Source organism: Eumetopias jubatus, unplaced genomic scaffold (assembly GCF_037043125.1).
Source record: "Eumetopias jubatus isolate StellerSeaLion01/CBP00866 unplaced genomic scaffold, mEumJub1_p1.0 scaffold_17, whole genome shotgun sequence".
In the NCBI taxonomy this organism is placed as follows: domain Eukaryota; kingdom Metazoa; phylum Chordata; class Mammalia; order Carnivora; family Otariidae; genus Eumetopias; species Eumetopias jubatus.
In genome coordinates, this window is record NW_028274823.1 from 33667510 (window position 1) to 33694523 (window position 27014).

Below are 27014 nucleotides of genomic sequence, written 5' to 3' on the forward strand. Positions count from 1 at the left end.
GAGCACTGGGTGTTATACGCAACTGATGAATCACTGACCTCTACCTCTGAAATTAATAATACACTATATGTTAATTGAATTTAAATAAAATTTTAAAAATTAAAATTAAAAAAATGTAGAGCCTCAGGATGCACCCCATGTGCATGTGTCCGGTCAGAGTCTGCATGTTAACAGGGTTCCCAGGTGATGGCAGCATCCACGAAAGGTTGAGAAGCAGTGCCACACAGCCTCCCATCGAGTGATAGCTCAGCCTCAGCTTCCACAGCCACTGGTATCGGCAGCTCCCTTCCTCTCCAGGGAGCCCTTCTACTGGACAGCTTGCACTTTTAGACTTCTCCCTCCTGTCAAAATCTGCCTGTTAGGGATCACCCAGAATACATTTCCTTCTTCTGCCACGTTAAAGCCCACATAGCAAGTGCTCGGAAATGTCATTACTTTCCTTTGTTACACAGACGCTTGGACCCGGAGGCTGGATGGGTGGTGAGTGGGGCCACACAAGGTCACCTGGCAAAGACCAGCAGGTCCTGAGACCTTGGAGAAGGACCATGAAAAGGCCCCTTGCAGTTCTGGCTCTTCCTTTACTCCTGCCAGAGTCCAGGGTTTAAAGGATTGCCGTTTTGAAGTTTAGAGAACGTGAAGAGGTTTCCCAAAAGGACAGGAATATAGAAGTGATGTCTGGGGTGAAAGTTGGTCTTGCGAGACATGCTAAACACGAGGGGATGGTGTGGTGGCGTGCGAGGGGCCGCCCAGCAGCTCGACCTCTTACTAGCTGTGGGACATTGGAGCATGAACTAAACCCCCTGAGTATTAGCTTCCTGGGTTTTAAAGGCAAACAGGGTGATAAACCCTGTTCTGCCTATCTCCAGGGTTTCTGTGGGACTCATGGAAAATAAAACCAGTGAGCACTCTTAATGATGTGGGAAATGGTCCAAGGATGAAAGAGAAGATCCAGTGGGACAGTAAATGAATCCAGAAGACAAATCTACCACTGCCTTGCTATGTGATCTCAGGGGAGGCCCTTGGCCTCTCTGGGCCTCTCTCTGAATCAAGTGGGTCATATACGCAAAATCTGAGCACCCTTCTAGAAGGCCCTGGAGTTATCATGGCTTGTTGCTGTTGGTGCACATTACCGAGAGGGTTTCTCCAAGAAGGATGGCTCTTCAAATATTTATTTAGGGAGATTTCTTAGAGCTTGGAATTGAATCCTTTCTCAGGGAAGTGATTCCAGACACTCTTCCTGGTCTCCTATGGGAAACCCATTTTAAATAATGGGTCTGCTTGGCCATAGTCGCACCTGTGTTTCCATGTCAGCATGTGGTACCTGAGCTGGTGAGTGAAGAGTGGTGGTTTTATTTCTGCAGCTGCGTTAGGACACCCAGTCCTATTTCTGGAAGCAAGCTCTGCCCTGTGAGATATCTGAACTTATTCCTGGCTGGAGGGTGTCATGTGTAGACTTTTCCAGGGGAACAGTCTTGTTTGATACTTCAGATATCACCAAGGAGTTTTTCAGAAGCATTTCTGTTTGTTTCCACAAGTACGCAGATGTGGCATACCTGTTAGTTTTGTGAGCCTGCTTTGCCAGAGGAGGCTTCTAGTCGACCAGATAACTGAAACTGGCTTTTGGTTCAGCAGCCCTTCCGTAGATACCTTGCCAGCTGAGAGCAAAAGGACCAATGTGTGTGTTTATGGAGGGTCATAACTGTTCCTTAAGACAGACCTTCTGTGTCTCTTTCCCGCCAATCTGGGGACCCTGTGTTCATGCTCAACTCACTGTGCTCATATTCCCAACCTCCCATTTCATTGCCTGGATGCTTGCTTCTAACTCTACGTTGCGTTTTCTCCTGTGCACCCACCGTGTTGTCATGGAAACTCGATGGTCGTAGGCCATGAGTATCCGGCGTCATCGAGTGTGATGGTGTGGTACGTGTATTTGCTCACACTTTTATTTTGAATCCGTTCCAATGTGACATCTGCTAAAATGTCTCCCTTATAATTTGCTTGGTGATCACAGCCTTCTCATCATTCACTGAGAGCAGGACCTGATCTCACAGAATCTGAAAAGAGCTATGTGGTAAGATGCCTGTAGCTTTTCTAAAGAGAACCCTTACTGACTTCTAGAGGCTTGACTGGAGTAATGCCTGGCTGACTCACAGAGCCATTATTTGCAAGAATTAAATGGCGGTTGTGCTGGAGGGAAATGTTAGGCCCACCCCCTTCCCTCTCAGAAAGCAGAGGAGTTTAGAGACCATACTTGTACTCTGCCTACATGTGGGATTAAATTAATGGTTAGTGCATGATTGGGGGTCCATACTTGCATTTCTATCCTGAAGTTATTCCATTTGTGACAGTTACTCACTAATTACAGGCTTTTATGCTGCTGCCTTTGTTTTTAATATTCATACTAAATTCCCAATTCTTCTGTATCTTACCTGTTTCTTCCATGCTTACGACTGGATCCCTCCTGCACTCCACTACTGGAATATCTATTTTTTTTAACCTGGATCTTCAACTCTGTTGTTTCCCTGGACTTATGTGCTTCGTCTGGAATGTTACATCTCTTCCTCTCTTTCTTTTTTTTTTTTTCTTTTTGTTTTTTGTCCCCATGTTGACTGTTTTATGGGGGTTTCTGGATATCTCGGGGCCACTCACAGGAAGCAGTTTGCAATGAGATCATAAACATTGCCGAAAAATCTGTTCATTACTGCAGCACTGTTTCTCATCCTCTTGACTTTCATCACAAGGTATCCCCTTCTGACAATAAATCATCTTTAATCATTTCTCAGCAACCTCAAGCCCAGCAGCGAAGAGTCACCCCAGACAGGAGTCAAACCTCACAAGATATGTAAGTACACTTGGCGAACTTCCTTTCTCACGTTCTCAGTAGACTCTTGGCTTTAGAGAATGAGTCATTGACCAAGTATGGGGGCAGCTATTTGGGGGAATGGACGAGTCACCCCCGGCTTCTCTGAGGATTTCTAGTTGAGGCCATGTTTCCCATCAGCCAACATGAAACAGGTGGTGGGCGGGTGAATAAAGGAGGTCACAGACTACCAAGAGATAGAGACCAGGAACGAATGAACTGCCATCCAGGGGCGAATGAGGGCAGTGCTGACTGGCTTCAGTACTAGTGTTGTGGGAATATAGAGGAAGGAGTCATTGGTTCTGCCTAGAGGAATAGAGTTGATCCCACTCATTAAAGAAAAAAAAAATCATTGGATATCTCCTATGTTTTAAGCATATAGGAGCAAACTCCATTCCCAGAAGAAGAGAGATTTGGAATGAGCATTGAAAGACACATTGAAGGGCCCTAGCTGGCTCAGTCAGTAGAGCATGCAACTTGATTTCAGGGTCATGAGTTCAAGCCCCACGTGGCTGTAGAACTTACAGAAAGAAAGAAAGGGAGAGAGAGAGGAAGAAAAGAAAGGAAAGGAGGAAAGAAAGACAAACTGGATTTGAGAGTTAAAAGGTCTTCCCAGCTGAGGAAACCATACATGCAAAGACCCAGGGTAGATGGTGTGTTTGGGGAACTCGGAGAAGGCCCATGTGGGGAAAGGACTCAATGGAATGGCGCACTGAGCAGCATGAAGCCCATCCAAAATTAGAGCTGACTGGGGGACCCAAGCTGCGACGTTCTGGGACCTTGGCCCCTCAGTCTCCACTGTCTGGGAGTGAGGATAGAGAAGCAGGTATCAGGGATTACTTCCCAGAGCTGAGGCTAGCAAGGCAGCCATGGTGGAAGTAAAGAGGAAGATAAGGCATTCTGAGGAGTCCAAGTTGGTTGGAGACAGCAGGCAAGTATGGAAACATCAAAAATGTATTCGCTTACCTACTGGAAATCTATCTGCATCTCTTAACTGCTCATTGGAGACTTCCTTCTGGCAGACAGATCCATCTAGTGAATTATCAATACATTTGGATAAATGTATAAAAGTGAATGAGCCCTTTGTTTCAGCAGAGGAAAATGAACCTCTCTTTCCTGGGGACTGGCTCCTCTTACTTGTTTCTACTCTCATTTGCCCACTTACTGGAATTCACTGGCATCTACTGGAAATGGTAGATGGTTGGCTCATTTGCAAAGTTTTGCCCTCTACTGTTGTGTTTCAGAATAGTAAGTACACAGAATTGTGAACTTACTAGTTCACAGAAGCATAGTAGATGCTTCTTAAATATTTGTCAAAGGAATAAATGAAAACAAACTTTTCCTTGTCGGATTTTACAAGTAGGCCAGCCTCCTCCCATGAGCTGTTGTCAGCACAGACCAGATTGCCTTAGGCCAACTAACAAGTAAATAAAAATCTTACTCCCAAACATCACTGGGATGGAAAGAAAGCAAAAGCTTTCAAGAATTTTGAAAAAACGACATCACATTTAAAAACAATTAATGAGGGGCACCTCCTGGCTGGCTCAGTCAGAAGAACGTGTGACTCTTGATCTTGGGGTCATGAGTTTCAGCTTCACTTTGGATATAGAGATTACTTAAATGAATAAATAAAAACAATCAATGAAATATGTATCAGCATATTAAACTCAAGGTAAGCAATTAGAATGTACTTTTTATATCTTTATATTAATGCAACAATTTTATATATATACAACAATTGCTTTATGCTCTCCAATGTGTATGTCCAGAATATAGTGTCTATCTCTAGCCCTGAGTAACTTCTTTTTTTTTTTTGGACCTAAGTAACGTCTGATTATCCTTGATAATCTACATACATTCTCCTATGTTAAGAAAAAGCCTTGGTTAACTTTAAAGAGGGGGCATCTAGACAAAATGTTTAGCTGTGGTAACCAAATGAAACTAAATAAAAGGACTGATCATAACCTTGCTTGTCGGAGGCTTCCCATCCCCTGACATCAGTCTTCATTTCCTTATTATATACTGAATGGATCTCCCCAAATGCTACACTATCAGGGAAATAGCCAATAAGATACTTTCATCCCCACTGATGAGTACGAAACGCTACCTAAGTGTTGATTTAACGGAATTGAGCTTTAAAAACTCATTATTCGGTCCTATCAGTGTTTGAATCAGTGTCTCTCATTTTTAGATTTAGCTACCAAGCATTATATAGCTACACACCACAGAATGATGATGAATTGGAACTCCGAGACGGAGATATTGTCGATGTCATGGAAAAATGTGATGACGGGTGGTTCGTTGGTAAGTGATCTCCTCGTGCCTTTCTTACTAGCTGTGTATTGAAGGAGTAACTAGGAGTGATAAGCCACGCAAAAGGCAATATTCTCTGCACAGAAAAAAGAGCCTTTCTCAAATCCGGTACTGCTGTCAGGAATGCCGGGCCACCCACTTCATGCTTGCTCTGAAGACAGTGTGGATGACGCTCATGATACTGGACCCAAAAACCAAACGTGCCAACGCGACTGCACAGCAGGGCAATCGTCAAATTCATTACTCGAGTTTTGTCCGTGTTTCTATTGTGTGTATATCTGTTCTACATTTGAAAATTTTCCTTTTTTTTAAACTCTCATGAAACAGCACAAGAAAATTTGAGCCTAGATCTCAACTGTGAAACTCAAGCATATGTGTAGACCTTCCAAAGACCTTATTTACTTCAGCCTTCTCATAACTTTAAAAAAGCAACCTGCTTAATTAAAAGATTCACCCTTATAGAACTGGGGAAAGATCAGTATTCTTTGAGATTCTGTTACAAAGCAGATACTTGCTTAATATACTTTGTTACTGGAGTTCTCAACAAATAGCCTGTAAGACGAGAATTATCCTCCGTTCACAGCCTCAGAAACTGAAGCCTGAAGAGGTGACGTAACTAGCCCAGGTCACCCAGGTAGCCAGTCATGGAGCCAGTACTTGGACTCAGCCACATCTGTCCCCAGGCCTCTGTTCTTTCTCCTCAGGCATAAATATGCTATTGGGAGCCACTGACTCACTTTTTACCTCTGTTTTCCCCTTGTACAAATGGCTTTACCTTTATCTTCTCTCTAAGACCAGCTCTTTCCTGATCTCTCTGGAAAATCTTTGCTAACATGAAGTCCTCTCAGGGCTGGGGTAGTAAGAATGGGAAGGCCTCAGCAGAAATGGGAAGCCAGAAAGATTTGCCTGGGCCTCACTGGCCTCTTAGAAAGCTGCCCCATCCTCCCCAGGCCCCCAGAAGCCTGTGGCCCCTCACTACCTTGAATTCCTCCCAATCAGAAGGAAGCCAGTCTGAGAAGTCGGCAACACTCCAGCGGAGTGCAGTCCAGTGGAAACAGAATACAAGCTGTGAATGGAATTTAAATTTTTCCGGAAGCCACCTTGAAAGAAGTAAAATGAAACCCTTGAAACTAATTCTGGGGATATATCTTATTAAAACCAATGCATTCAAGGTATTATCATTTGAACATGTAATCGGTGTAAAAAAAATGTTAGTATATGAACAGAAGAACATAAACTATCCCACTAAGCCTTAGAATTCTGATGTATAGGGCGCCTGGGTGGCTCAGATGGTTAAGAATTCTGATGTATATTTTATAGGTACAGCGTAGCTCGATTCAGACTAGCCACGTTTCGTGGCTGTCGTATTAGAGAGTGCAGCTGTGGTACAGATTCACTGTTAAACTCCTCCAGGACTATTTACATTTTTTACAAGAACGTGGGGTAGGGTGAGGGGCACCATTTCTCTAATGGGGGCATGCCTGGCAGCTAGGCAAAGGAAATATTATTCAATCCCTCAAATGCTTCAAAACGTAGCCTAGTGCTCAGAGGAGAATCAAGTAACCCAGTGGAGCTTATTTTTCTCGTCCGTAAGGAAAGGTGCAAACCAGCTATAGGAGCACATCTCTCACCCTTATCATCATCTCCGTTCTCTGCAGCCTCCTCGGCGGTCCTCCCTAGGGGGTTCAATTACTTGTTTTAGATGTCTTTAGCTTTGACGCTGTCTTTTCGCTTCGGGCAACAGCTCCAACCTACTGGTAGTGGCAGCTTGAAATGCTGTGTCCACTGGGGTTCTGAAGCTGCATCCAAGCCAACTGGGAAAAGGATGCAGTTGTCAAATTGTGCTGTCTGCCAGTGAGTGGGGAATAATGATATGGTCTGGATCTGCCACCACCCCCACCCACAGCCTTAGAGAGAGTCCCGAGGGAAGAAGCTAGGTTAGGGATCCGGCAGTCCGGGTGTGGAGCAGCACAGGAAGGCCTTTGTGCCCAGGTAGCTCAGTGTTCCTGGCTCGGTGGGAACCCTGACAAGGTTGGCAGCAGAGACGGGGAGTCAGCCCGGGGCTTAGGCACAGGCTTCTGAGAGGAATTTCCTTTTGATGTGTGGTCCTGTCCAGTGGACTTTTAGAAATCCTACAGTTTAGAAATTCTAAATCCCTGGTATCTTGTGTTGAATAAATGGGCTCATTTTTTCCAGAAAGGAGAAGTATTGGAAAGAGCAGTGGGCTGGGAGTCAAGAGTCCTGGGTTCAGAGTCTGCTTCTGATGCTTGCTAAACTGTGGGATTTAAGCTCTCTGACTTCGCATTCCTCATCTGAAAAGGGGGGCAGTATTGAGAATGCCTGCCTGGCTTAGCACCCAGCATTATTTTGTAGCCTGAATGAGATAAGACAGGGAAAAGTGCTTTGGAAACCATATGCTGTCCTTCATGCTACAGGGTTGTTATCCAGGGGCGCCTGGGTGGCTCAGTCCAGTCAAGCTTCCAGCTCTTGGTTTCGGCTCAGGTCATGGTCTCAGGGTTGTGGGATCGAGCCCCAATTTGGGCTCTGTGCTCAGTGGGGAGTCTGCTTGGAATTCTCTCTCCCTCTGCCCCTCCCCCTGCTTGCATGTGCACTCTCTCTCTCTCAAATAAATTAATTAAAAAACAAAGGGCTCTCTCTGAACTCACATGGGTGAGTCTTCTGATTTTGCTTGTGTTTTTTTGTTTGTTTGTTTGTTTGTTTTTTATAGGTACTTCAAGAAGGACAAGGCAGTTTGGTACTTTTCCAGGCAACTATGTAAAGCCTTTGTATCTATAAAGAAGATTGAAAACCAGAGATTATTTTTATTGGAGGATGAAGTGTAATTCATGAACTGGACTCTTTATTTAAACATTGAGTCAGTAGGAAAACTAATGCAGTGGATAAAGTAAGAAGCAAAAGAGAGGGACAGAGAAGTGTTGTGTCTAAAGCCTGAGCCTGTCTACGCTTGCAGTGTATCAGGCAAGCCGAACTGAGGAAAAAGGAATGAGGCAAATCTGTATTTACTTAGCTGCTTCTGGGAGCCACTCCAAGCCTTCCCAGCCTTTCCCCTTCTTGGGTAATCTGACCTGTAACACAGTCCAGGATCAGTGAGGTCAGAAATGTCTCCTGCTGCCCAGGCCTTGACCAGCTCTGGCTCAAAGCAGTCATTTAGCCACAAGCAGCCCTCGGAGCACCAGGCAGATCCCCGGCCATTCTCCAAAGGCTCCGCACCCCGGCCACCCCAGAGCCCACCGGTTTCCCAACATTGCTAGAGATCTGCCTGGGCTGCCGAGGCCATCCCTGGACAGTGGCGGGGGCCCCCCAGGCTACCCAAGACCGTGTGCCTCACTCCTGGGGTACGTGGAGAAATGGAAGCAGAACGGAGGTGCCCTGCGCAGTCAGCCTGCATGCGGCATTGCCCTCGACGCCCCTGGTGTTCAGACAGAAAAGCACCTGAGGTTTGCCCATGGGCGTGGGGTGCCCAGGTCAGGTAGTTAAATTTGTGTTTCCAAGTGATGAAGTTAAGTTCTGTAGCTGTCAAGGTCACTTGCAGTGTGGTCCTTTCCCATATCACTGACTTTTGTAAGTGGTCACCTTCGGCACAATTTCATTTACCAGAATGCCAGTGCTAAGCTTTCTTTTCTGGATTGTTTCTGGCCAGGGCAGTATGAGGTCGCTAGGCCTGTTCTCACAGAGAACCAAGGATGGCATTCAGTGAATCATTTAATAGACACTGATGCACACCAGATGCCAGGGCCACCGGTGAGCAGGACGTGCTCCATGCCGTAGGCCTACCGCGTCCTCGTTTTCGCTCCCCGAAGTAGTTCAGGGACCACCCACAAGGTGGTCGCCCGGGGTCCTGAATCCCGATGCACCCTGAAGAGAGGTGAAGAGGCCTTTCTTCAGAGCAGAAGGCACACAGGCAGCGGCCCCATGTGTGAGGCAGCGGGAGGCCTGCCCTCTGTGGGGCCACGTGTGAGGAGGGAGGCCCGTGTGATGCCCGGGGTGCTCGGTCACAACTCCATCCAATTCGAGGATGTTCATCAGCCCCTCTGGTAGACCCCTTGAAGAAATAGGGACTGGCCCACCTGCCTGCCGGGAACTCAGAGGTGACGGGAGGGGCAGACACACAGGAATATTGGGTCCAGAGAGACTGTGATATGTGCTAAGAAGGGTATGAGAGAGATGGAGGTTATCTTTCCCTGGAGAGACTCTAGAAAGCATTGTCGTATTTCTCTCTCCATTCGCTCACTCTTGAACAATGAGGCTGCTAGAAGAACCTTTGTCTGAGGGTAGTTTATGGCTGGAAGTTCTTGGAACTGTTTCCAGAGTCTTCAAACTCTCATCCTCCCCACAAGTACACATCCAAGGTCACAAATAGAAGCAGCAATTCTAGGTAGGTAAGGTGTCTACAGGAACCCTGGCTCTCCGCGTGTAGCTCAGAATTGCTGGCGGACCATTGTCCCGAAGTCTGGAGTCTTTACAAGTAGGCGGAGTTTGTCTTCAGTGCCTCTGCCTCACCTTCTGTCTCTACCACCCACCTGCCACCCATCAGCTGTGCACTCCCACCTTCCCCATCACACAGCCTCACTCTCTCCCTGTCCTCCTTTCAAGTCCTGGTCTCAGGAAGGAAACTGCTGCTTACTCCTTCACACTAGAGTGTAAATGACTGATAAGAGGAATGTGTTAACTTCTTCCCAGAGACATTTGTCTTTAACTAGGACAGAGCAGAGCCTTAACCCCAAGGGGTGAGGCTGTGGAACTAACGGTGGGTGTAGGGGGTGCTGGTGGTGGAGGAGGAGGAGCTTCCTGGGTAGAAGGAGACTTTCTGATAGTCTTTGAATCAGACTCCTTGCTTTGGAAGGTCCACTTCACCATCCGAGGGTGCCGTTTCACTCTCTCCGAGGGGATATAGTACAAGTGCATATGCACGTGCGTTTTGCACGACAGCATTTCACTCACTTTTGGAATGTAACTCCTGTATTGGCTAACATGTTTCCTGGTCTGTCTTAGATGCAAACAATTAATAACGATCTTACTCTTAATAGTTTTTTTTTAGGGGTGCTTCTTGATTAAGTAGGTAATTTTGAACACCTCTTTAAATACAGCTAGAAAATAAAACCAATTTGTAAAGCCACATTTGCATATGATGCCAGCCTCACGCATTTGTAGATCTCCAGAAACCCAGGTATGCCTCACCAATTTGCCCGTCTTTAACAAAATCATGTTAAAATTTGCAAAATTTGCATCGAACTTCAGCTTCCTATGTATGACAAAACAAGGAACAAAGGTTTCCCATTGCTCTTTTGTCCTCATTTAGTAATATAAAATACCTATTTTTATGCTGAAATATTTATACAAGTTTATTAATAGCAAGTGCAACTAACGGGCACCATGCCTTGCAACACATTTTGATATAATCGCCATGCTTCTGGGTAAAGGCAAGCCCCCAACTACTTATCTTTTGCAGTCTCTCTCGGATCAGTAAAAAAAAAAAAAAAATCATATGCGTAAGAAGTAGGACTGTAAATATGTATATTTAACTTTGTATAGCCCATGTACCTACTTTGTATAGAAAAATAATTTTAAAAATTTGAACCGAAGGGGGGTAAAATAAGGAAGTCATGAAGTTTTTTGCCTTTTTATTTAAATGAAGGAATTCCAAATAACTCACCTGCAGATTTTTAGCACAAAAATAGCCATTGTAAAGTGTTAAAATTTCAAATAATCGTTCTTTCTGGGAGAGAAGGTAACTGCTATCTCATATAAATAGGTTTTTTTTAATTTTGTTTTTTGATTTTTTTTGCAGTCCTATTTATCTACAGTAGGTATTAAGTTCTTTTGCTAGAATAGGTTACTACAGAGAAGATTATATTCTGAGAGAAAAATAACTGACATTATATATAACCAATTAATTTAAAGTGTTGCCATTTTAATTACACCTGGAGAGCATGTACTATGCCGACACAGATTGTCCTGTTCATTTATTTTTCTTCATTGCGGTGGATTGATTTGATAAATGGATGTGTTGAGTTACTATATTTGCTGTACATATTATTTAATAAACTTTATTCAGAATTGCGTGGCATATGTTTGTTCTTACCATTCATTGTTTCTTTCCTTCCTTTGCCAGGTTTCTCAAGGGAGGCTTGTATTCACTGCTTCGATAGCGCATCCCCTCCTTTCCGTTCTTAATCACATACCGTCTTGCTTTGCTCCTGGAAGACCTCACTTCTTACCTTACTCCTTTCTCAATAAGTTAACTCTGTGACCTTCTCGGAATGGACTACTGTTGACCATCTCACCATGCTTTCTATTCTGATTGCAAAAATAATGATGTCTTTAAAAGCACAAGTGAAACATTATAAAATACATGCAACGGGTCTTGATTTGCTCCGCAAGACATGGGTACAGGAAATGATACAGCATTTGGTTTTCCTAAATCGAGTTAAATCGGCTATGAGCCTTCTCTTGCTATGATGGGTGAAAATGCAGTCTGTCCCCTCTCAAACCAAGTGTGTCAGGATGGTGGCATACCTGGCATCCCATGACTAGCACCACACCCATCTCTGGGGGGCAGGGCCTGCTGTGCACAAATCAAACCTCCACCTTCCCCTGGTTCTGTCCTTCTCCACCTCTTGTCAACTCAGCACTGCCACCTCTCGGGGGTGACTCAGTGACATCCCTCTCGGTAGACTTAGGCCTCAAACAGTCATGGGAGAAGGGTTGCTTTCTAGGGGGTCTGTCAGGACTGAGTCCGGGGTCATGGGCACTACTTTCAGGCCGTTCATCCCTTCCAACAAATCCGTCAGCTGTACTTTCAGAACCCAACCTTTTCTCTCTGGAGAAAGCCATTTTCTCTCTGGATTCTTGTGCTTGCTTTCTAACTCTCCTTCCTGCTTCCACCCTTGCTACCTCTACTCCGGTCTTAACAGAACAACCAGAGTGAGCATTTTAAAGTCTATCCAAAACCCTCTCGTGGCTTCTCACATCACTGAGTGGTACCATGGTCTCAGGTCCATTGGTACACTGTCCCACCCCGCTCCCTTACCTTGGCTTCATTTCTTCTTGTTCCTTATGGCCTCAGACTCGTCAAGCACACTGCAAGTTCAGGATCTTCCATTCTGTCTTCTGTACCCGGAAGACCCTTTCTGCTGGAGCTGCGTGGCTTTCTTCTGCCCTCTCTTTACATCTTTAGGTTGCCTTCTCAACGAGGCTTTCTCTGACCACTTTATATATAACAGGACCCTACCGTTTCCACCCAGCATCCTCTCCCCCTTCTCATCCTCTGTGCTTTATAACTCATCAGCATCTGATATGTGTTTCACAATCCTGTAAAATCCATGAGGATAATGATTCCATTTGCCTTTTATATGCCCAGCACCAAGAAGAGTGCCTAACATAGTCGGCACTCAGTCACTTGATCAAGTAAATGCGTAAATAAATGAACCCCTGGGGCCAGAGATCTTAGAACTCACAATACTAATAATGAAGGAAGGGATGCGTTATCAGTCCTTTTTCTTATAGCAGCAGAAATAGAACAGCAATTAACCTCAAATTACTCTGAGCTCATACAAACAGCAGGTGAGAATTTTCTGTAATTAAGGTCACCTCCCCACAGATTACTGCTGCTGACTACCCGCTCTATGGTCCTCTGAGCTTTCTTTGTATAGTACACATGGTCTATAAACAAAAGCTTTGCATGGTCTTACACACTTTTCCCCCCTTAACAATAGAGCTTGGACATGTTTCCATAATTTACTTAACCAATCCCCTATTGATGATGCGAATATTGCCAGTTTTCCCCCCACAATAAACAATGCTGCATTGAATACAATTATTGGCTCAAAGAGCAAGAACATTTCAAATCTTGAGATACTGCCAAATTGCCTTCCAAAATACATCACACCAGTTTATACTCCTGCCAAGTATGGGAGTGTCTGTTTCCCCACCACCCAGTTAATCTGCTTCCATGGAACGCTGTTCCTTGGTTCGTCTGCCTTTTCACTGGCCAGCCCTCCTTCTAGATCTTTACTTGCATTCCCAGCCGTCTGTTACTTTATCTTAACACCTGTTCCTTCAGGGAGTAGATCCCTCACAATGTAATTTGGCGGAAAGAGTCAGTCGTATGGGGGCTCCCATCTATGATAAGTGGTAGAAACCTAACACTACGGGCCATTCTTGGGTCAAATCGCTGGAAAAAAGGAAGTTGGAACCAGCCTCAGGCAGGAGTGAATCCAGATTCTCAGACTCTCGTACTTGTCTTATTCTTGGCACTGTTGGCTTGTTTGGCTACATTGTCACCTACCGAGTGCAGCAATAGGCAGCCCTGGGCTCATTCTTACGGGCCTCCGATGCCCTTTTCTAGGGAAAAGGGCCTTCCTGTTGCGCTTCCCTGAAAACAATTCCAGACTCTGCCAGGTCCAACTTGGGTAGTTATCCCTCCTTTGACTAATCGCTGGCTGAAGCGGGTGTAGTATGAGTGACAGCCTCAGCAGCACCATGTGGACCAGGGGGAGAAGAGCAGGCGGGGGGAGGGCTGTGCTGCTAGAAGAAGGAAGAAGGCAGCTGGATCGGTAACTCAGTGGTCCGCTGTGCAAGCTAGACTCTGAGCGTTACTGTGACAAGCTTTGGAAAATGGAATACCCTTGCCCTATCAATACAAATGTCCATGAGCTGAATGTAGGCTATGTGCTGAAGCTCTGCAGGCCAAAGTCTTGAGAAGACCATGGTGGAGAGCACAGGATGGCCACCCAGACAAGGGGTTTGATGTGACCACGGGGACACGGCACAAGTGTATCACGTGCTAAAAACACTAGGACTCTTATGAAGGAAAAAGGATTAGCGTCTCAAAAGTCATGAAGAACGTTTGCATGAGTCATACATAGGTGTATTTGCCAAGTCTTGGCATGTCGAGATCAAACCTGTCTCAGGAACGCTTAGCGGAGGCCCTTAAGAGAAATGAAAGAAGTTACTACTTGATACAAGTCATCTGTGGAATGGATTAGCCAGGCAGGTGGTTCAGACTGAACATAGTCAAGAAAATTTAAGATGAACTCACAGATGGAAAAAGCCTGTGATGAGCCATCTCAATGACCACGTGACACTGGTTTCTGATGCCTGTCCCGGGGGAAGACGACTCTGCTCCTCCAGCACTCACCTCGGTGTCAGCAGAGGGAAAACACTGGGTAGATTAAAAGTCTCTGACGCCCTCTGGCTTACTGGTTTTTAAAGTGAGACTGACAGGGGTGCTTGGCTGGCTCAGCCAGTGGAGCATGCAACTCTTGATCTCAGGGTCATGAGTTCAAGCCCCGTGTTGGGCATAGAGATTTCTTTTTAAAAAAAAAAAAGTGAGGTGACAAACCTAGGTGAATCTGCAAAGGAGAGGTAGAGCTGAGAATCATCGTCTAAATAGTAGCATAAACCATATAGATTGACTTGAGCTTGTATCATCAAGGTCACTGGATCTCCAAGATGGCCCGTGGACCTGTTGGAGTCCCCAGGCCCTTTCAGCAGATTTTTAAAGCCAAAAACTGTCTTAATAATAATGTTAAGATGCTTGTGGTAGCCAGCTTCCAAGAATGCCTTTGGTGATCCCTACCTCCCAGTATTCACGCCCTTCTGCACTCTTTCAGGGCTGGTCTGTGGAACCAGTAGAATATGGCACAAGAAATGGTATGTCACTTCCAAGACTAGGTCATAAAAGCCATTGCAGCTGCTGTCCCTTGTTCATGGGGAGAAGCAGACCACACTTTAGAAGTTCTAAGACTGGGGCGCCCGGGTGGTTCAGTTGGTTAAGTATCTATCTGCTTTCAACTCAGGTCAACTCGGATCCTGGGATTGAGCCCCACATCGGGCTCTCTGCTCAGGGGGAGTCTGCTTCTCCCTCTCCCTCTGCCCCTCCCCCTGCTCACTCTCTCTTGATTTCTCTCTTTCTCTCCCTCAAATAGATAAAAACTTTTAAAAAAAGTTCTAAGACTTAGTTGTCATATTGGATAAATATGCTAATTCTTCCCAAAAGGAGGGCTATTAGGACAATGGGCTGGGAGTCAGAAGACCTCTGTTCAAGTGCTGCTTCTGGTACTTGGGTTGTGAGACCTCAGAAATGCCACTTCAGTTCTCTGAGCTGGGGTTTCCTCGCCTGGGAGGGGGAGACACCTGGCCCAAGGTGGGTTCTGTTAGGAAGGAGGAAAAGGACATGATATTTGAAAGGCAACTTGCAGTGCCCAACCCAGAGCATTCCTGTTCCTCCGGTGTCCACTCCGTACCAGCATTTTTCATGCATTTTCTCATTTACTTCTCATAGCAACCCTACAAGGTAGGCATTCTGATCTCCACTAACAGGTGAGGCACTGGAGACAAAAGAGTTCAGCCCAAGGGTATCCAGCAAGTAACTGGATTCGGTCTGACTCCAAAGCCAGTGTCCTTTCCACTGATCACACCCTGCTGCCTCCAAGCCAGGACAGCCAGCCAGGACGAGTCTGCAGATCTGTGTACCTCGGAATATCTAAACTTTACCTAGAGATTATAACATCTCCAAGAATGACCTCATGGAATAATGCTAACAGTGATAACCATTTGATGAGCACCTACTATGTGCTTAAACATTAGAAGTTCAAAAACAGGTCAATTTCCTCAGTCTTCTACCAGAGCCAAGATAGCAGCAAAGGCACAGAAGGAACCTTCAGGTACCTTCGGGTACCTGCTGATTCCATGTCATCTTATCTTCTACCACTCACAAGCCTCTCCAAAGTGTGGTCCAGCCTCGCCGCTCATACTTCCTCACCACACCAATCCTTTGTCACCTGCACTGTGGTTCCCCTCTGTAGGGCTATAGATCTGCAAAGCTCAGAGGCCCCCCGCCAAGAACTTTGTACTTTCCATATTATCTATCAATTAAGAATGACTTCAACTATAATAGCAGATGGCCCCCAAATGTGACAGCTTATGTGACAGATGTGTCTCATTATCTCACAGAAAAGAAGACAGGCTCTGGGTTAGTCTTATCTGACTCCCCTGGCCTTTCTATCGTGATTACAAGCTTGCTAGCGTGGCAGCTCCAAGCATCACATCCTCATACAACTGCATTTGAAGGCAGGAAACGGGGAGCAAGCCAGGACAGAGGTTTTCTCTGTACATGCTTTCCTTAAGGAAGGAAAATCTTTTCCAAAAGCACCCCCCCCACCCCCGCAGACATTTTCCCATATCTCATTGGCTGGTGCTGATCCCATGGCTACTCCTCGCTGTAAAGAAATTGCCAGAGGGCATCGGCAAGGTGGAAGAGAGTTGGGAGTGACTCTGGGTCCGCTAACCAGCAGTGAGGATCACAAGCAAACCATTCCTGGTGGCTCACTTGTTCTTTGGCTTCCATCAGATCTCCCTGCCTTTCCCCTCACTGGTTCTTTGAATTCTTTCCCTGCTTCTCCTCTTCATTGACTCCTTCAGTATGGATGTTCCCCAAGCTTCTCTCCATAATCTGTTGCCTGGGCAATCTTATCTCTTTTCCTAACTCTAATATTATCCCTTTTTTTCTATGTTGCTTTTATTCTACTTTTTAAATTAAACAATACAAAGTTATGGAAGCAAAACAGAACTCACCTAATCATTCCCACTGAGCTATAACCTCTTTTGTGTCCTACGTGTGTGTGTGTGTGTGTGTGTGTGTGTGTGTGTGTGTGTGTGTAACCCGCTCTTCTCACTGATCATAAACACCTTTCCTGACAAGACCTATTCACCTCTACATCTTTATTTAATGATTACATGGTATTCCATGGTATAAATGTGCCATGATATACCTAGCAGCCCTCTATTGTTAATGCTCAGGATGCTTCCAATATTTTGCAATTATGGACAATTCTATGGTGAACCTTTTACATGCTCTTAGTACCTTGATTGCCTACATTTTTTCTAGACAAATTCCTAGAAGCGGAATGGCAAGATCAAAGGGCACGCCATATTTAAGGCTTTTAACACATGCACGTTGTCGTACAACTGTTGACAAGACCTGTCCGTTCTTTCTTGGCACTCCTCTTGGATTTGTCTTTACCTCTTTGTCACTCAGAATTCATCCTCTTATGCCCTCCCTCAACTGATACCACTCCCTGAAACCTCTTCTGCTTCATACCCACAAAATGATTGTGGGTTTAGAGGTGCCCTCATCACCTTAGCTGGGGAGTCCAGTTATAGATGATGGTCGCTAGTATTTTTGAGAAGTTTCCAAAGAATGAAAGTGGGGCTCCTTAACATGGAGCATTGGGATCAAGGCAGGCGGCCATCGTGCAGGGGGTGTGCCAGAGCGGGTGGCGTGGAACTAGGGAGGACGTCCGGGACCCCGTGGGAGAAAGAGGCCAGAGGGCGTGGGGAGGGGCTCAGGAAAAGAGACTGGAGCTTTCAAGAATTTTTGCATAAAGGAACATGACAGGGAGGAAGCTGAGCTTTCATCCAGGGGGCATTGGAGGGTCAGCCCAGAGCAGGGTCAGGCCAGGGAGAGACTACGAAACAGTAGCGTCCCATTTACCTAGAAACGATGAAGTCCATTATTTACAGCAAACCTTTCCATGACCCTGCAAGAAAGGTCCCCTTTCCAGTTAAGGAAAAACCTCTCCTCATCCTGTTCCTCCTCCAGCGACTACCCCGTTTCTCTCCTTCCCTTACGGCAAAATGCCTCAGAAAGCTGTGTGTACCTGCTGTCTCTGGCTCTTCTGCTCTGTTCGGCTCTGGAACCCACTCCAATTAGGATTTTGCTCCCATCCAACCAAAGCTCTTCAGTCAGGACCTTCGATGACTTCAACAGCATTAATCCCATGGGCGGTTCTCAGTCCTCAACTCCTTGGACTTTTCTGACACACCTGAATACTCCTTCTTGAACCCGTCTTCCCTTGGCTCCCAGGACCCACTGTCTCTCAGTCCTGGTCCCACTCACCTCTGGCTCCATCGGGGTCTGTTTCAGCAGCTCGCCCTCATCTCCCTGGCCCACCCCCTGGCCCCCTGCTTCTCGTCCCACTCCCTGGTGCCCTCATCCACTCCTGGGTCTAAAAACCCCCCATGTGCCCGGCCCTTGCCTGGGTTTCTTCCAGGTCCCCCAGCCTCCTACATACAACTAACCGCATGCCCCACTCCACGGAACTGTCTACCCGGCATCTGACACTGACATATGTCCAGAACCCAATTCCTCAGTGTACCCCCAAAGCTGCTTCTCCCACAGGCTTCCCCATTTCAGTTAATGGCAATTCCATCCTTGGAGCTGCTGTTCAGGCCAGAACACAGGAGTCATCCTTGACTCCCCCTCCTCTACTGCGCTTCCCACCCAGCGGCAAATGCTTTAAAATATAGCCAGAATCCCAGCGCTGCTCACGGACTCCTCTGCTCCCACCCTGGGTCCCCGCCGATAATCACCTGTCGCCTGGATTATTGCAACAGCCCACTTACTGCTCCCCTCCTGCAGCTCTTGCCTCCTCTTCCATTTGTTTCAACACAGCAAACAGTGTTGGAAACAAAAGGCAGAGCATGTGAATCCACCGCACAAAGCCCTCAGACCGGCGGTTCACAGACCCACGCAGGAGGCGCCGCCCAGCTAGGTGCCCGGGTTTGTCTGACCTCACCTCTACACCTGCATGCACTCTGCTCCAGTCCCCCCTCCCGCCACCTTGCTGAGGAAGGTGCCAGACTGGTTCCCCTCTTCATGCTAGTTCCTCAGCCTGGAATGCCTTTCCTCCAGATAGCTACATACTCACTCACCTGTTCAGGTCTTGGCTCAAGATCACTTTCCTCGAGAAGTCCTCCCTCATCACTTTTATTATTCACATTTGCAACACATATTTACTTTTCTCCGCAGAGTGTGACACCATGTATCATTCTATATGATTTCCTTTTAAATAAAACATTTTATTTGGAGATCAGTTCAAGATCACAGAAAAGTTCCAAGAATAAGGACAATACAAAGAACCCCCATGCATCCTTTACCTTGATTTACCTATTGTTAATATTTTATCCCATTTCACCCTCCCTTCCCCCCCCGCCACACAAGCACACACTCACACACACATAACTTTTTCCTGAACCTTTTGAGAATAAGTTGCATCCACGTGGCCCTTTACCCCTAAATGCTTCAGTGTGCATTTCCTAAAGATAGGGATATTCTCTTACACAACCGTGATCTAGTTCTCTACCCCTGAACTGAACACTGATACAATACTTGAAGCTCCCACCTCCATTAATTCCCCCCCCCCAGTACAGGGTCAAATGTCTTCCCAGATACATTGCATTTAGATGGTCTCTTTATTCTTCTTTAATCTGGAATATTTCTACAAACTTTGTCTTTTATGACATTACCATCTTTGAAGAATATAGTCCCTCTCCCATTCTGTTAGATTTCAAAAGGGGTGGTCTGATGTTTCCTCGTGATTAGAGTCAGGTTACGCATTCCTGGCCAGCATGTTACATAAGCAATACTGTGTCCTTCTTGGGATTATGTGTTTGAGTCACACACGGTGTACTTTTGCCCCTCACCAGTGATGTTAATGTTGACCTTCTGGCAAGGTGGTGTTAGATTTTACCACGTATTGTTATTTTTCCCTTTGCATCTAATAAGCAATCTGTGGGAAGATACTTTAAGGCTATGCAGGGGCGCCTGGGTGGCTCAGTCCATTAAGCGTTTGACTCTTGGTTTTGGCTCAGGTCATGATCCCAGGGTCGTGGGATCAAGCCCCGTGTTGGGCTCCATGCTCAGTGCGGAGTCTGCTTGCGATTCTCTCTCCTTCCCTCTCCCTCTGCCCCTCTCTCCCCTCCAATGTTTTCTCTTTCTCTCTCAAATGAATACATCTTAAAAAAAAAAACAAACCTATAAAACATCCTGCTTCTCATCACATTCTCACTCTTGATTTTGCCTTCAACAATGACTTGTGCCCAAATTTAATCTTTATTATGATAGCTGCAAAATGATGGTTTTCAAACTCTGGTACTCACTCTACATTTGCTAGTTGGGACTTAAAATCCTACTGTAAGTAAGAACCTTTCCTTCCCCTTCCTGCCTTTCTTCCTGCCTTTGTCCGTCTGTCTAATCTCTCTAGCTATCCATCTATCTACCGTGTGGACTTTTAGATTCTTATTTTTCCCAATAGGCGAGAATTCCTTATTATTTTCATGAATTGTCTCAGATTTGGCCAGGGAGAGCCCCTTTCACAGGCTTCTGTGCCTGCCACTTTCTCAAGCCCTTTCTTACTTTCTGCCTAACAAGCTATCGCAGGCTACTCTGGTAGCTATCCTGCTGCAGCTCTAGAACTTCTTTGAGAACCCTGGATTCCTTTTATGGTGTTTAGAAGCCAACATCAGGATGCTGGGTGTACTCATCGCTCTGGAGTATCTTCGCTTGTGGGCCCTTTTGGCCGGAAAACATATGCATGCAAATACACGTACACATACAAATACTTATTAAACACGTGCACACCTACATAAACATACATATACAAAACATACCATATAGTTTACTTATTCTGTTTGTCCATTACACTAAAATGTAAGCTTCCCAAGGGAGACAATCTGTGGCTGTTTGGCTTGCTATTGATTTTCTATCACATAGAACAGTGCGCAGCAAATGGGAAGTGTTCAATAAATAGTTGTTGACTGAAGGAGAAGAAAGAAACAATAGGCTACATGACTTGCCAAATCGTTACAGCTGACACATGGCAGAACTCTCTTTTCCTTTGGCTTCCAGGACCCAAAACAGGAGCTAAACCTCTGGCTAGGAGAGCAGTTATTTTCATTTTCGCACCTTAATTTTTTTCTGAACTCTTTTACCTCCAGAACTCCATAGGTTATATCTGCTGCCCATGCACACTGGGATTTATAACCTCAGGCGGTCAGCCGGTGGGAGGTGAAGGCGGAGGCTAGGTGGCCAGGCTTGGGAGTAAAAGACCCCAGGGTCACATTAGCCAGTGGTGACGGCTGGGACCTCTCCTCAGCCTGGAATGTGGTCTAACACAGGGAGTAGGGGGACAGTGGGTGGCATTATCATCCCTTGCTGGCCTCCTGCTCTGTTCTCAAGCAGCACCACCCCTGATGCTGCCCAAGGAATGAGCACATAGAAGTAGAGAGTCAGAGCATATAGAAGAGGAGATGGACACAGAGGGGGCGGTGGGGACTCAGCAGGGAGGAAGCCACCATCTAGGAGCCCTGGCGTCATGGAAACTGGCCCTATCACTCTGTCTTCAAATGCTATAAATAGTTGGTTTCAGTATCAGCCACTGCCAGACCAGGCCAGCAGCATGGGCCAGCCCCGAGAGGAAATGGATTTGGGGGAGGATATCACACACACACACACACACACACACACACACACACACACACACACAGAAAGAGAGAGAGAGAGAGAGAGAGAGAATGGTTGGAATGAGATGAGGCTAAGGAAATGCCTTTGCCTGTCCCCATTGCACACCACATCAGATCACTGGCATTCAGAGCCCTCCCCACAGAATTTTCCAGCCCGTCTGTCATCCAGTAATGTCACTCTAGCAGACCATCTCCCGCCCCTCCTACTACCTCGTCCTGTTTTGGCCACTTGGTATGGCCTCTCTGCTTCTATATGTGCTCATGCTTTTAAAGCTTGTTGCAGATTCCACTTCCTCCAAGAAGGAAGTCCAAAGAGCCATTCCCGAAGGATCTAGTCTAGTTGAGTTGCTGGCACTTGGGCTGTGGGTGCCCTTGCCAGTGAAGCAGGAAGATCTGGCCCTTGGGGACTCCATGAATTCTGAGTCTGAGGGGTCTTTCTGGGATCCTAGGAACCTCTGAATAACCCCCTCCCTGTTCTATTACAAAGCTCTGCAGACCCTACCGCTCCTCCTCTGCTTTCCCAGCCCAGACTCTGCCCTGTTACTTGGTTACTGAGTGATTTTAGGCAAGTCTCGTAACCTCTCTGGGCCTATTGCAGGCTGGATTCCCTGGTCCCAGGGACAGAATGTAGCGTGTGGGATGTTTCTTAAGAAGGGCCCTTGGGCTCAATGTCTGTACAAGGGAGTGGGGGCGAAACCAGATTGAGGAGAGGAAGTTAAGAGTTGCCACGCAGACCTGACAGGCTGGACCTATTCCACAGGCAGCTCTGGGGCCAGAATGATCCATCAGACTTGTCCCTTCAAAATAACACAGGCAGCCTGGGGCTGGGCAAGCCCTTGGGCAAGGCTTCTCTGCAGTGGAGGCAGTCCTTGAAGGGGCTGGAAGCCTAAGGCTGTCTACCTCCCAGGAGCTGGACCAAGTCCTTCGATGAAGGGAATCCGGGCAGTCGCTCAGTGCCTCTGCTTCCTCCTGTAAGAAAGGCATCGTGACATTCCACTGGGCTCTTGTCCCGATGAAATGCAACTATGTTTGTCAAGTTCTAGCGCACACTCTGACTCACAGTCACTGTTTAGTAATGAGGACAATGTTTATTGTTTGGGTACTGCGCTAGGGTCCGTTGGATAACTCTGACCCCAAGCCACCTTTCCTCCTTGCGGGAGGGGGCCGAGGGGTGGTTCCAGGGGAGCTAAAGACTCAAATTTAGACTTTTGATGTTTCTCTAGATGAGGTTACATGTAAAGCCACAGAAATACAATAACAGCAATGAAATATGTTCATAACACAACTTTAAATTCTCCCATTAGCAGATAAATTACATTGTTTATTAATCCATTAATTATCTTGTGAACACTATTATATGACATTGTCTTTTTGTCTTAACTTCTTCAATATAAACAGTTAATATGAATCCCCTATCTGTGATCCAGTTTCGGAATTTCTTCTTCTTTTAATATGCAGGGATGCTTGAGAAATGGTAGTGGTCCAGGTGTCTCTCTGCCTTTGATAACTTTTGTGCCACCTGTCAAGGGAGCCAGGAGGCAGGTAGACAAAAGAGCTGCTTGTCTGCCCCGCGCAGGGCCAACCTGGACTGCCAGCTCCGCTCACCTGTCCACACCCTCACCAGCCCGCAGGGGGCTGCCGCCAGGTTCATTGCTTAGGTGTCCTTCTGGCCCGCGGCGCCACGGAGCATGCTCTGTGCAGGGTGGAATCCGGGAGGCGCCCAATCCCAAGCGGCCACTTCAGGGTTTCCCTCGGGGCTGGAGCAGGAAGTGGGAGAAATGAGAGAATTAGGAGCCCTTTCACTGTCCGCCGGTCCCTGGCAGAGCGGAGGCCATCCTCGCCCCACCCCCTCCGGCCAGTTCCGCCACAGGCGGTCCTGGAGCTCCGCGGGGACGAGCCCTGCGTGGGATCCTAGTAAAGGACCCGCTGACCCTCGGAGCAGGGCTGGGGATTAAAAGGGACTAGACTGGTGGGATAGGACTGGGCAGTGACAGATGCCTTTGTTTTTCAAGCCCGTGAGCATGGGTTTCGGTTCTTTTTAAAGAAAAGAGAAGCAAGTCTCTTGGATATGTTTGGCTAGGGCGCCCCGAGGCAGTCGCACCCCTGCTTTGGGGACTCAGGAGCCGCTGTGTTCCCGCGCCCCGGGCAGGGGCGACATCAGAGCTTTGGCTCTCTCTTGCCCCAGGGCAGAGCCGGCCTCAGATCCCCGCGTAGGCGTAGTCTGGGGGTCACCCCCTCGCCTTTCTGCCCGGCAGGAAATGCTCAGCCCAGGGGAGGGGTCCCAGCGGTGATCTCCAGGAATGGGAGCCCCGCAGTCCCCTGGCCAAGTACAAAACTTGTCCTGGAGATTAAATAAGACCTATGTCAAGCCCAGCACAGTCCTGGACTCCCAGCCATTAAGAAAGGGAGCTGTTTTTCCAGGAAGCAGAGTCTCCGCATAATGGCTCTGGAGGGTCCTAGAGGTGGCACTCTGGGTGGGGGTTGCTAGGTCCGCAGAAGCCAGGCTGGGGAAACCCACCAGCAGTTGCCTTCTACCCTGTCCACATTGTGCAATGGAGAGCTGGGAAGGCCCACTCTCCCCCCTGATATCCTGGACCACTTTTTTCTACCCTCCTTGCTTCCATTTCTCCTGACTTCTCCTGCAGTCCAGTCCCCCTCCCCCGCTCCCCAGATATTTGATGGCGACTGTTTAGGTCCACAAACTTTTATGGAATGTACAATAATAATAATACTAACAAGGCAACTGAATTTCAGAGAGATTGCTTAAGGCCATTCACCTAGGACTGGGCAGGAGTCAAGAGTCTGAGGGAACTGGAGTGTATAGATAAATAAGTAATAGTATTTAAGATAAGACAAGGTTGCTTGCATTTGGAGTAAGGGCTGTCAGTCCCTGGGCGGGGGGTATTTTCTGAGTACAAGCTGTGTGCCCAGCTCAGAGCTCCTTCTGGGGGACAGGAAGAGAGATAAAAAAAATAGAAGATGAGGTCCCTAGTCCCTACACAAAGACTAGCATTTAGTCTAAGGACCTTGATTTTTATTTTGAAAACTTTACATCATCATTAGAGGAAATGATCTTTTAAATATTGCCCCAGTTCCATCCCCCAATACAAAGTTAGTTAGTTTTTGTACTTTCTCCTAATTTTTAACAACAGGTAGATGAGTTTTTTATTTTTTAATGTAACATTTACCAATAATTTTGTTTATACATCATGCTATTGGGTTTACAATTAATTTTTTAAACTCTTTTTTACCTATTTTGAAAGCACATTTCCCTGACTGCTCCTAGTCTTCACTGTTCTCATTTTCATGCTGTATACTATTCCCTCATGGCCATACCATATTTAGCCACTTTTCTGTTATTGCTCGATTCCAGTTTTTTGTCATTATAAATAATGCGGCTATAAATATCTTTGTACATATAGTTTTTGCTTCTTTTAAGTTATGTCCTTGGAATCAGTGCCCAGAAAGGGGATGACCAGGTCAAAGTGTTGACTGTTTTATAGCTCTTGCTATGGAAAGCAAGACTACAACTGAGAACATTTAACAGCTAAATGCAGCAACTTGAGGACTCCCAAGCCCTCACAGAAGTACTAGTGTCCTATATTTGGGAAGAATATTATACAGAATTAGCACTGATTGGCACCTATGAAGTATCAGGTTCATGCCAGCAGGACACCTGGGGATGATAAGAGGCAGCCCCACCCTTGGGGGGCACAGAAGCAGTGGCTTTCATCCTTTTTTTTCCTCCTAGGACACAAAATATTCAAAACTGCTGCACATCGAAGGGCAGACTCAGAATTTAGCAATTCCCCCAAATTCTGCAGGGACTCGAAACACATGTTCTCTAATCAGCAGAATCTAATCAAAGAGGGTGTATCTTTGGCTTTGGTGAAGCAGGTGGCTGGTTCCTGGCTGTACCCCCATTCCTTTTTCTCAGATTCAAGAAAGAATATCGGGATGTAAGGGAGTGAGAGGGATGTGTAGATAACATAAATCCACTTTGATTTCTATAAACAAGCAAGCCCTTCCCAGACATACGCATTTGTGCTGTGACACAATTGGACAAGTAAGGTGACCCGTTTATGTGTAAGTCTGTGCAGAGGACTTCTTGGTAGGTATGCCAGGATCACAAGGAGACAGAGCTCTGCTTTTAACAAATGCATTGAGCTTGTGCTCTGTATCAAGCACCGTGCTAGGGCCTGGGTGCCAGTGTGAATGAGTGCCAAGAAATCTGTGAAGAAGCTAGACCCCAGAGAGGGTATGTGCATATAAGGGTGGCCAATGTATTGCATTTGTTAGATACTAATGTGCCAGGCACTATTCTAGGCACTGGGTTACATCAAAACAGTGAAATACTGCTACCCTCATGGAACTGATGCTTAGGGGTGGGGATGGGACAAACAATAAGTAAAATATTAAGTATGTCACATGGTGATAAATACAGTGGAGAAAAATATTGTAGGGAAGGTGAGAGGGCAGTCTAGAGAGAAGGTTTTCAATAGAGTGCTCAGAAATGGCCTCACTGGTATGATGACATCTGAACAAAGAGAAAGCCATGGATGGCTGGGAGAGAAGCATTCCAGACAGAGGCCCTGCCAGGAGGCCCTGACGGCAGGAGCCAGGCCAGTGTGGGGTGGGGGGCAGCAGGAGGGTATGAGGTCAGAGAGGGAGTTGGGCCATTCTGTGGGTGGCCCTATAAGCATTTTAAGGACTTCAGCTTTACTTGAGTGGAGACTCAGGGGACAGCAGGGGACGTCTGGCATGGAGAATGCACTCTGGCCAGGATGGCAGGGAGCCCAGTTACAAAGCTGGTAGCAAGCTGGGAACTCAGGGTTTTGTCCTCAACCCAGGGGTCTTTCCATGCACTTAGCTCTTAGCGCATCCCAGACTTGAGGTCTGACCTGTTGGGAAGGTCAGAACCTACAGCGAACTCCAGCCTGGAGGAAAGGTTTCTAGGAAAGTTTTGAAGTTGGATTCTAACACCGTTTGATGGTCTCATTAACATTAGAAAAGTTCCAGTATGAGGTTCTCTAGCACCGGGAGCCCGGGCAGTGGTACTGTTACATCACAGACCAGCTGTGTGGCCTCGGGCAAGTCTTCCAACTCAGGCCGGCTCAGTTACTTCATCTGTAAAATGGGGCTAAATGCCCTGACTGCTACATCGCATCAAATGAGATCATTCGAAAGCACCTTTTATACATCATTCTCTTTTACAAGCAGCAAAGGTGAAAATGCAGTTGACCTCAGAGCGTTGAGTTAGCAGGGCACTTCCAAACTCGTTTTCGAAAGCGCTGAGCCGGGTTTTGTCTCCGCGGCAGAGTGCCAGAACCTGCTCGGCTCTCACCTAGCACCCACGGCGGGGCTGGGAGCGGCGGCGGCCGGCGCGGGGAAGGGGGCGGGCGGGAGACGGTGCTGGGGCCGGGCTGCGGGGACAGGCTGCCCGCCGGCGGGAGGTCGGGCGGGGCGTGGGGGCGGTGCGGCCGGGGCGGAGCCGCCCCCGCCCCCGCGCGCTCCC

General features: G+C 46.9%; 1 protein-coding gene across 5 annotated transcripts in view; it reads left to right on the forward strand.

The window, feature by feature from the left end:
- The window catches only part of SORBS1 (sorbin and SH3 domain containing 1), a 224657-nt gene extending 213439 nt beyond the window's left edge, over positions 1–11218 (forward strand). For 4 of the 5 annotated variants that reach the window (XM_028098740.2, XM_028098742.2, XM_028098741.2 and 1 more), the window contains 3 exons: positions 2784–2842; positions 5052–5164; positions 7902–11218. In XM_028098740.2, coding sequence (XP_027954541.1) covers positions 2784–2842; positions 5052–5164; positions 7902–7969 — 240 coding nt within the window. In that variant the 3' untranslated portion in view covers positions 7970–11218. Of the gene's footprint in view, positions 1–2011; positions 2072–2651; positions 2843–5051; positions 5165–7901 lie in introns of all 5 variants that reach the window. The other variant, XM_088020097.1, reaches the window with a different exon arrangement.
- Positions 11219–27014: the final 15796 nt, after the last annotated feature.